The 11,744-nt window shown below is 30.8% G+C and overlaps 1 protein-coding gene across 1 annotated transcript; it reads right to left on the bottom strand.

Annotated features, from left to right (window-relative positions):
- Window positions 1-4,921: 4,921 nt before the first annotated feature.
- LOC123669287 (ragulator complex protein LAMTOR5) lies at window positions 4,922-5,528 on the bottom strand. Its single transcript, XM_045602897.1, has one exon. The coding sequence runs from the start codon at window positions 5,435-5,437 to the stop codon at window positions 5,165-5,167; it is 273 nt and encodes a 90-aa protein (XP_045458853.1). The 5' UTR covers window positions 5,438-5,528; the 3' UTR covers window positions 4,922-5,164.
- Window positions 5,529-11,744: the final 6,216 nt, after the last annotated feature.

The raw sequence follows: 11,744 nt of genomic DNA, 5'->3' as shown, positions 1-11,744 counted from the left end.
ATACAGCTTATAATTCGGCCATTTACGTCACGGCTGTCGTATTAAGTATTTAATCAAATTTAGTTATATGTGACAATATTAATTATGTATAATTTAGTCACGATATACACAAGTTTAAATGCGATTTGACGACAGGCCTTACCGTGAATGGCTTCTAAGATTTAGCGACTTTGATTCAATATATAGCTTACATTACAAAAAGTTGGTAAATTATAAATATTAAAGCGATAATTATATTTACACATATTGTGTATGTGTGTGTGTGTGTGTATTAAATTATCTTTCATGTGCATGTAATATTTATAGACTTATACTCATCTCATTGTAATAGTTGTAGCTATAACTAGGGTCCTCCGCAATAAATGCCAAACTGTTTTATAAACGCAATAAGGCCTACTTTTAACTTTAATAACAAATTTAAAAACAATTTAAACGTGTATAACAAATTAATAAAACATAAGTTTTAAATGTCTAATGTAAAATATATGTATTAACAACTTCGGTTTTCATCGTTTGTCGTCGGTTTACATCGTTTGTCGTCGGTTAATTCCGATGTTTAACTGCCCGCATAATGCTTAGAAGCTTTTTAAATTAGCCAATCCTACTGCGTTATCTATATTTACGTATTTATGTGACAATCCTAAACCATTTTTTTGATTATTTTTTATATTGTTGTCAAGATACGTACGACGTCTGGGTGCAATATTTATTTATATTTATTTATAGATTTATTTAGGAAAAAATCTTTACTTATCCCTATTAATATTATAAATGTGAATGTAAGTTTGTTTGTTACGCTTTCACGCAAAAACTACTTAACCGATCATCATGAAACTTTGCATACATATTTTTGGAGGTATTAGAAGTAACATACATATTATTAAAAAAATTCAATGCGAGCGAAGCCGCGGGCGAAATCTAATATAATGCTGTCAACCCTGAGTTATCTTTCTTTACGATATTACACGTGACAGCCCCATAAATTTCATTTTCAACTTAAGACTTTTTCTTATTTTGCATTACCCTCATAATAGCTAAAAAAGTTTTAAAGTTTAATATGCATCTGCCAACCATAGAAATCAGATTTTTCTGATTTTCAACTACCTTAACCCTGATGAAACTCTTAAGGGTATATAAATACATAATATCCCATTACTGCATAATTATGGTTAGCGAAGTTAGATAGTTAATTGTATAGTGAATAATAATCAATATGAAATATTAATAAATTATATTATTCATAGTTACAGAAGTTAATATTAGATATATAATAATTTGCACATTTTTTATTTCACTTTTGTAACTAAATATTGTAATAAAATTAAAAACGGAATGGATATAATCATGAGCGTATGCAGAATTTTGTAAATTAAAAATGTTTATTTTAATTAGTGCAATTTTTAATTTTCCATCATTATCAACTGTACTTCAGTTTCAGGGGGGTTTTGACTAAACTTTTTGACTTCGAGTCAGGGGTCTGATCTTGCCCCACTGTGGGTACGCTCATGGATATGATCTTTGGCAGTTTATGTAATACCCAGTGAAATACGGTTGTCTTGGGATTTTTTTTGTGTTTTTGATGGTTAATTATTTAATAATAAAGTTTGTATATTGCTTGCTTTTTAAATATATTTTTTAGTAAAATATTAACATCAAGATTGTGTCGCTTGATGTATTTTTGCTATTTTAAAATTCATACGATTTTTTCTCGACGTTATGTATTATAGAGTAAAAAGGTCGGTCCTCTAATAAAATACTACCGTATATAGAAACGTTATAAAATTAAAATAGTATAAAAATTAAGAATTTAAATAATACAGTATTGATGTTCAAAATTATTCCGAATTAAACTTTTCTTTACTAATGATAATAAATATGTTGCTGTCAAAAACATTCCATTTATTACTATGGTCTCATTTTTATATTTTTAATACTTTTGTTATTGTCTAAAATAGTAGGTTTATGATACTAAGAGCCTGTTTCGCCGATTGTGGACAACGCTATTTGACGGAGAACGGTTTCAACAGATTAAATTTTTTGATATAGTATTCTTTTTTATAATCAATTTCTACTCATATTTATGAGTTATTTCTATCCGTAAATATTAATCTAAAAGTTGTACATCAGGAGAAAGAAGTCTATTCGTAAGTTATTTGCAGGATAAACTTTATCCACAACTGTTGAAACCGGCCCTGAATATTATTTTAATCTGCAGTAGATTCTAGGGTTTTGACCAAACTTATAACCATTTTTTTTTAAATCTGTTTTTGTGATTGAACAACGTAAATTTCTACTGCCTACTTTTGAAACCTTGTAAAATAAAACTAGAATAAATGGCTATGTAATCATTCTATGTAAAACGTTTGCTCATGTTGAGAGTTAGCAAGTACCGTAAACTTCACTTTTACTTAACATATTTATTAAATAACGTACGTGTTGTAACGAAAAATCTATCTAAATAGTACGTTGACAAAAAAAGGTTTTAGTCAAACTGTTATTGTAATTAAACATCTGTAAAATATTAATATTGCTTTTAATTAGAAATTCAAATACCAATGTCTATAAATATGCCTATTTTGACAACTTCTTTGTTCATACATATCGTGATTGATGATTGTCCCTCACACACCTTTTTAATATTCTTTCTAATGGCAAGATTTATGAAAACGAAGCGAAGTTTTTTATTTATTAAATGTTTGTTTTCTTCCATATGTCATTTAAAAGAAATATTGTATCGTATTCAAATTAAAAATAAATGTGCTGTACATAAAAAAAAGATCATTGGTTTAAAGAATTTTAATAATGCTATTTTTATGGTCAGAGAAATTGTTAAAATATGTCTGCATCTCTTTGTGTTAATCTTGAAAATTATTGAATGTAAAATAATGTAACGTTCATCTGTTAATATTCCTGTTCAAATACGATTTGTTGGATATCACTGTTACTGATTGATATTTTTTATAAATTATATAGAAAGGCAACGGTAAGAAAGTATTATGGAAAGACCCTAGTCTTAGGTAATGTTATTTCTAGGTTTAAAGACTTTGCTCACAACGCCAACATTATTTATAATTGTTTATATTCAGGTGTTAGTGTTGCCAGTTTTCATTTATACGAAAATTATTCGCTCTAGTTAATTTTACACCCTGCAACATTATATGAACGTCATGATTATTTTTATTGCGTGCTTCCTGTATTTTAATTATTTAAAAGTACCCTATTATTTTTATTGTACTTGAATATTATTGTATGATAGTTTATTTCTAAGAGTAATAACTGAAAATATTCCTTTACTTTTTAGTTTTGTATATAGTTATGAAATAAATTAATAAAATTAGTCACTTTTAGTCTTTAAGTTATGATATAAATGAAAATAAACTTGGTATGATGTTAATTGATATGATTGAAATTTTTCATTTAATCTAATTTGAAATTGCATGTTATATTAAATTTTAAATAATTGTACTTGTATTAATCAAAAGGCAACTTATTTATTGTTAGACAAATATATTTTTATATAATTATGAACTTCACTGGTATCCATGAGTAGTTTAAAAAAAATTAGTAAAAAAGGTTAAGTTTATATTGAACATAATAATATTCCTCAAGTCCTCATGATATATATATCATCGTGTGGTCGATAATATTATTAGTTTTTAATATAAAATCTTCAATAGAAAATTTAGAGTTGTCAATTTATACTAATTTAAAGTATTCACGTCTAATAGATCAAGCAAGAAATAGTTATTTTTGGACACTTGGCATAAAGTGACTTCTCTGGTTGATATGTTACAGGTAGCTTACATCAACGGTAAGTATAGTCGGTAGTTATGGTTATTGCATTGTTTTTGTCAATAAATGTTAATACTAGAACGGCATATCTGTAATAAATGTGTGTATATTGAATATTAGTTTTATTTTCTCCTTAAAATTTATATCACGAAGGTAAATCGTTCTTATAACTATATACTCAATATTAGTATATGTAGTAGTATATATAGTATATGTATTAGTATATATAGTAGATTGGTATATATAGTCACGATGAACTTTATTTGTCCCTTTGTGTTAACAAGTGAATCGACATAACAATGAAATCGATTACAATGGTCACTTTTACTACAAAGGGATATAATTTTTTTAAAGTATTCACTTTAAAAATGAAATGAAATTAATAAGTATTAATATTTTTTAATATATAATACATGTTATGTGTACATTTTTAACTTAATAATATCTTTGACACAATTAATAGATAAGATATTCAACCAGAGGTTGAAAAGCCGAAAAAGAATTTTGAAAATATTAAAAATCACCTATTCAAATATGCTAATAAAAATTCACACTAGAAATATACTCCAACAATTTTGATACATATGCCATTATTTTCTATACAAATTTATTAAAAAAGATATAAGGCTATCATGTACATAACCGGCCTCTAATTTATGGGAGGTAAAATTTTTGTTATTTCTGACTCTACCTTAATTCCGGTGCTGCAGGAAGTGTACTCATGTTCAGTTCCACGACGTTCACATGTTATTTACGAACAAATGTACGTAAAAACGATCTCTACTGCAAGATCAACATACGATACGAACATTAACGACCTTTAACAACTGACAAATAGACACTTTTAAACAAAATAACGCGTCAGATATAATATTCTAATAAAATTAGTAACATTGTGTGCTAGAATATAGGTGTAGAAATTCGAAAAATACCCAAAACCGAATCAGAGCACCCCACTGTCCACGTGGTCTTGGTCTGCCTTACCCCTAGTGTTTTGTTTAAGCCGAAGGCGCGGAGGGACGGAGGATAAGTGAGCGTGCTTTCGCACGCAAGGGCGGAAGGGCTGCACTTCCCGCAGCGCCGGAGCCAAGCGTTATTCTTAGGTTAATTTTTTCCAATTTAAAAATTCAACCTAAAAACTTTAACCACGATATCTCCGTAACCACGGGGTTTACACGATAACAGATATCGGGGGGGGAGGGGGGTGGTAAAAACCCAACACCCCCCCCTTCAGCCCTCTCCCTCTTAGCCCCATAAATTAGAGGTCGATTTTGTACATAATTACCAGATATAATACTCTCGAACAACACTGACCGCGTAGCTTTACAAGATTCACCAGTTATCAACACAGTCGTTACTTTAGTGAACTATATTACGCCTTCTGTTTGAATAAAGCGCCCGTGATAGTACCGTGCCTTTGTATCAAGCATATCTTGTTATCGGTTTCCAAACAAACGGTGGGTGGTTTCACATACGGCTGTAGTTTGCTCGCTTGTTCCGATATAGCCACGATCAGACCAGCGGAATCGACGTGAGCCGTGCCTTTTGAAGCTAAACAGAGGCCTTGGTGATCAGCTACTAAACAGCCGCTTATGTTTGGAGTCGACATTATCTCTTGCACGACTTTATCTAGTTCCTTTTCCATATTTGATCCGTTATTTAGTAAATTAATAGTTTTGTTTGTCGATTGAACTTTGATGAGTATTGTTTGGCTAAGTTGTCAATTTATAAATAATGAAACTGTCAACAGTCAAATGTCACTATAATATGATTTTTTAAAAGTGTTTGCCATATTGGATAACGTTATTAATATTGACTTCTAGTCTTCTAGTATAGATTTAAATACTTTAAAAGAACGATTTCAACTTAATATCTTTACTTTATTAAAGATAAAGATATTTTCTAAGTTTTAATTGTTGAATGATCCTGTATCTACAAAGAAATACCTCAGTAATATTATTTTAATGTTGCCATGTACAAAATGTTTATTTAAGATGTATTCCCATTTCGTGTGTAACATTACAAAAACAAAACTGATTCCATCAATCTATTAAACCAAATGACTGAATTAACGGATGAAAGTAATAATATCAAATAATACCCATGTATTGTTAAAGTTTTTTTTTAAATAGAACTGTTAGTTCACGGCTTTATTTTATGCAATAAAACTTTCGTCTCGTGTAATGTAAGTGATGAAAATAGTATTACATATATGTACACTAAATAATACAACAAGTTTAAATTTACTGTATTTAATCCCTCAATAAAAGCGTCCTTCAAGGCTTAATTTTAGAACCACTTGTATTCCTTCTATACAAATTGTCGATTGTCTTTATGTTAAGAAACATCAATCTGTTCTGTTTGCTGTCTAGATCAGATTGAAACCTGCGATCATTAGGGTAAGAAACATTTTTTTATCTTACTTAATGCCACATCATTAATTTCACATTTATTTATTTATTTATATAGGTAGCCAACGTAGTATACAGTGTTTTCTATCATACTTACATAGTTAAAAAGAATATCTTACACTATACACCACACTTAAAGGCTAACTCAGCATGCAATACACTTTAAACAGTAAGTTGTTTTAAGTTGCATGCTGTAAATTCTTAGGTGTAAACATTTCAAGATATTTTCTATAGTGGTGATTATAATAATAAATCACGTAATGAAAAATTCATATCAAATCTTCGCAATTAGAAAAATACTTAATACACATTTCTAGGTCTTAGAATAATTTTGTATAACCACATCATTAAGTATTTTGGCAATTATTGTAATATTTTACTAACAACTGTAGCTGGAATGTCTGTAATTTCGCAAGTCTAACCACTAAATATGTAAAAAAGGTATATAACCTTAGTGGTTTCCTAATGTAACTTATACCTAAATGGATATTCTCATCAAAAACATTAAGTAGTTAGACTTGTTTTAAATTATAACCTGCTTTTAATAAAATTATTTCACAGTTAAATATTTAAGAAATTTACATATTATTAACGGGTTTTACGCTTTATTTGCTTTGTCTTTTCTATTATGAAGAGGCTTTAGCGTAGTATTCACTATAAGTAATCACTTTTTGTAGGTACAAAAATAGTTTGTGCGTTTGATTCCTAAAAAAATTTTTTAGGCTATATAAATGTGAGCGTTCTTTAGACCACACTAATAGGCTAATAGTTTGTTTTGTGTTGAGACGTGTCACTTATTTTTTCAATAAGTTATTACACTGGATAACACTTTAGGAGAATGGTTAACGGAACTGGCAGTTACACTAGTGGTCGCAGGTTTGATTCCTGCGTATGGCAATGTAATGACGTTCGTTCGTTTCGTAAAATTATCATTTTTTGTTGAATGTTTCCAGACCCACGACACGACGTATCACGACCATCATATTTTTTATTTGTTCACATTATCGTATTTTAACTGAATCTCTATCAGTCCGTGTAAAGACTTCGCCAGCGTTACTATATACTTTACGCCTGCAACTTTATGTCGAATTTTACGTTATGCGACTATATTGCTGTTGTTATTATTGCAGGAGAAGTTGTCTTGTCAGATTAGTTATAACTTATAATATAAAAGCAAGAAGCAGAGACAAAAACCATCAAGCCATAAACAACAAATAATAATGAAATATAATAACAAATGTTACTTAAATGTTTGCTACTACAAACTTTTAACATTTTGTAATACTTCAACAAAGCAGTTTCCATCCATGAAATTAGTAGAGAAGTAGTAAGTATTAAGATATGGTGTAAAACGGTCACAGATACCCCAGAGATGGCAAGAGAAGTAGAGAACGCCAACAGACAAGATGGGAAGACGACTTAAAACTCACGGCAGGACATCACTGGAGAAGAGTCACAGGACAGGTGTCAGTGGAAGGTGTTAGAGGAGGCCTATGCCAAGAGGCAAATTCAACTTCGGAACATTTTATAAAAAATTAAAACAACAACACGTATATGATATGTATTTAAGTTCAGATAGAAACGGGCTTATTATTATTATTATTAAGTAGTAAGATAAGTAGACGCGGTTTCGAGAATTTGATAATATATAAAAATATGAATTGCTATGATAAAATAAAATCATACCAAATAATTCTTAAAGTATAAAATTACAAATGTGACGCGCGACCTATAGTATAAAATAGTTCTTAATTCATATATTTTTAATGCTACTAGGCTTGATGAAAAGCGGCTAACCTAACCTAACCATTGCAAACGCTTTGCCGACTCTACATCTGCTTTCAACAGACTGCATCCACTGGGTGCTTTGGCAAACATAAAGGAACTCAATACTATTTGAGAGCAATATTATTTGGTTGTGATCCTATCATGAATTATTATTTAGGGAACAATTGTTTTAACTGTTTAATTACTGTGTTTACTTTATGTTTAGTTTTTGTGTTTATCATGGATTGTCAAGTGTTTGTTATAATTTTCTGTTGAAACTTGATTGATTTGTCCTGTTCTTGTTCTTATTGAAGAGTATTGTAATAATTGTTTGTTTCCCAAATAAAAAAATAGATAAATAAATCTTCTGTAAAGTTGATTTACTTACCCATTCGGTGGCCCTGCTCTAGACTTTGAGCAAGATGTTTTGCTCTATGTGAATAAGTAACAATTAAAAATGAAATAAATAACAGTAACGCTTCAGCCTGTAATATCCCACTACTGGGCATAGGCCTCTTTCCCCATGTAGGAGAAGGATCAGAGCTTAATCCACCACCCTGCTCCAATGCGGGTTGGCGGATATATTCCCTATTATGAGTAACGATCGCTATCAGGTGTACATGATAACAACCGGGACCGACGGCTTAACGTGCTCTCCGAGGCACGGTGGGGAGACCCGCAAGGACTCAGACCACTCAAATAACATAATAACAGTAACACTATGAAATAATACCTTTGATAATAATACTTAATCGTTATCAAACTAATAATTAACCTTTTGACCGCCGTAGTCACCTATACTTGACAAGGGCTCGCGAGTCCTGTGCGCCAGCGACGTCTATAGGTGACAAAAAACCGGACCACAAAAATATTAAATAAAATTATTTAAAAACTATTTCTAGTATTTTAATTCAACATTTATGAAAATAGAATATCCCCGCAACATTTGAGTATAAAAAACAAGTCTTTTAGAGCTACACGTACTGAGAAACATTGAAATAAAAACATGCATTCTTATTCCACGTAAATGATATGTCCAGAACGCCGAAGTCGTCTATAGTTGACCGCTAGGGATGTGACGCAAGAGGTATAAATAAATAATAAATAAATAAATATTTACAACATACACACACGGTCATCTGTTCCTAAAGTAAGCAACTTAATGCTTGTGTTATAGGTAACAGCTGACTGGTATAGCTATATATTTTTTTTTGATAAGCATACATATAATACACATATAAATAAATATATATTATACCCAGACTCGGGGTGGGAATCAAACCCATAACCTCTGGAGCAGAAAGCACCTGCTGACCTGTAGTCACTACAAACTGCGCCAACGGGCTAGTCAAAATGGTATAGATGATTTATATATTCTTTATTGCACTTTAAAAAAATCATAATTACAAGTCATTTTTGCAATTAGCTCTTCAAAATTCAACACAAACGTGTTATATTTTCTATAAATAATTTGATATTTGAATAAAACAAAAGGTAAAAAACATGAAACTATCATCAGCTAACACAAAAATAGCAAATGAATAAAAAATCAAATCAACTAAAATCAATCAAATCGCCATAATAAATCTGATATCTCAAATCTGGCGCATCTCTAGCGCGTAGTCATTAATCCGTTCTCTACACGCCGTTGTCAAGTATAGACGACACGCTGATGACGTCATAAGCGAATAGCGAGAAAACTAGTGAAGTGCAAGACGAGCGATACCTTAGAACATCGTCGCATTTTGAAAGGCGTCGATAATTTTAATAATATACAATTACCAATTAAAAAAATATATTTTTTTCATTTTTTTTTATCTAAGGTTAAGAGCGAAATTACGATTTTCTTTCTCATTCTCAAAATCATCTGGCAGCATCAATATCATCTCTAACCCCCACTCTCATAAAAGCTTTTTTCTAAGACCCATGTCGTGTCGTGTATCGTGAAATATTTGATTTGAAATATTGCTACTTACTCAGTACTGTTTTAGTACTATTTGCTACCTAAGCAAAAAAACACTTATTGAGTTGGGGAACAATGGAACACGGGGCACTATGGAACAGTGTCGATAAAATTTGAATTCTAAAGTAATTCGTGTGGTAACGCTTCGACCAATTACAGCGCGTCCTGCGTCAAACGAGGACGTAGTGAAATATGGCGGCGTGACAACGATGGAACTGTGAATAGAAAAATATTCCATTTTTAACCGACTTCCAAAAAAGGAGGAGGTTCTCAATTCGACTGTATTTTTTTTATGTATGTTACTTCAGAACTTTTGACTGGGTGGACCGATTTCGACAATTTTTTTTAATCGAAAGGTGGTGTGTCATTTGGTCCCATTTAAATTTATTTGAGATCTAACAACTGCTTTTCGAGTTATATCTAATAATACGTTTTTACTTGACGCTTTTTTCGTCGACCTACGTTTTATTATACCGCATAACTTTCTACTGGATGTACCGATTTTGATAATTCTTTTTTTATTGGAAAGAAGATATCCCTAGTTTGGTACCAACCAGGAAACCAGGATCTGATGATGGGATCCCAGAGAAATCGAGGGACTCTTGAAAATCCGTAATTACTTTTTACTGGGTGTACCGATTTTGATAATTTTTAATTTAATCAAAAGCTGATGTTTATCATGTGGTCACATATAAATTTCATTGAGATCTGATATCTACTTTTTGAGTAATCTTTGATAACGCGTAGTTACCTGACTATTTTTTCGTCGATCTACGTTGTTTTCGTCGATGTAATTGAAGTCGGTTTTTTTTTCGTTTGCGAGCAAACACAATTATTCTTGTTCAAAAGTTGAGATTTCTTTTCAAAGTACATTCTTTTTAGTAAAAAAGTTTAAAGAATAGGTAAATGATATTTTTTTTTTTCATTAATTTTAATCATTTTGTCTATTTGAGACAATTGTGTGGAAAGTTAAAAAAATAACCTAACTTTTTATAAAACTCGTTTAAAACGTTGGCCTTATGGGGAACTATGGAACGGGGCACAGTGGAATACTGTTCTAATGAACCTTAGATAATAAACTATTATCTAATAAGATAATAATTGTGTTTGCAGGCAAACGAAAAAAAACTAACTTCAATTATATCGACAAGTAATACAACGTAGGTAGACGAAAAAATAGTCAAGTAAATACGCATTATCAAAGATCAATCAAAAAGTTGTAATCGGGTTCGGATGAAATTTAAATGTGACTACATGATAAACATCGGCTTTCGATTAAATTAAAAATCATCAAAATCGGTGCACCCAGTAAAAGTTATGCAGATTTTCGAGATCTCATTATAAAATCCTGGTTTCCTTAGCATGGTACTATACCGGGGTCATCTCCTTTCCAACAAAAAAGAATTATCAAATCGTTTCATAAACGACAAAGTTATCCCCGAACATAAATAAAAAAATATAAAGTATATATCGAATCGGTCGAATTGAGTAACCTCCTCCTTTTTTGATGTCGGTTAAAAAATTACAAATTTGAATTCGGTTAATTTTTTTCTAAATTAATTTTCATGTATATATCGATTCGATTCGAAATCGATATATAGCCTGCGGCTTCCTTGCGTGCGACAGCACGTCTCTAAAGAGAGTTTCATAACCGTAGGTCAGCTGCGCCGTAGTCGTCCAGTCGTGACAATGACGTCATGGCGATGGAAAATAGTGTTGTGCTTTACTACTATTATTTTTGTAATGTTTGTTTTTTATTTGTGTTGTTGTAAGTATATATAACGAGTGCAAGATAACACAAGAAAAATATT

Source organism: Melitaea cinxia, chromosome 3 (assembly GCF_905220565.1).
Source record: "Melitaea cinxia chromosome 3, ilMelCinx1.1, whole genome shotgun sequence".
NCBI classification, from domain to species: domain Eukaryota; kingdom Metazoa; phylum Arthropoda; class Insecta; order Lepidoptera; family Nymphalidae; genus Melitaea; species Melitaea cinxia.
The sequence above is the reverse complement of the archived record's forward strand: the minus strand, read 5'-3'. Positions and strand labels throughout refer to the sequence as shown.

Excerpts from the sequence above, each read along its gene's own strand:
- LOC123669287 (XM_045602897.1), bottom strand. The coding sequence starts at position 5,437 with ATGGAAAAGGAACTAGATAAAGTCGTGCAAGAGATAATGTCGACTCCA.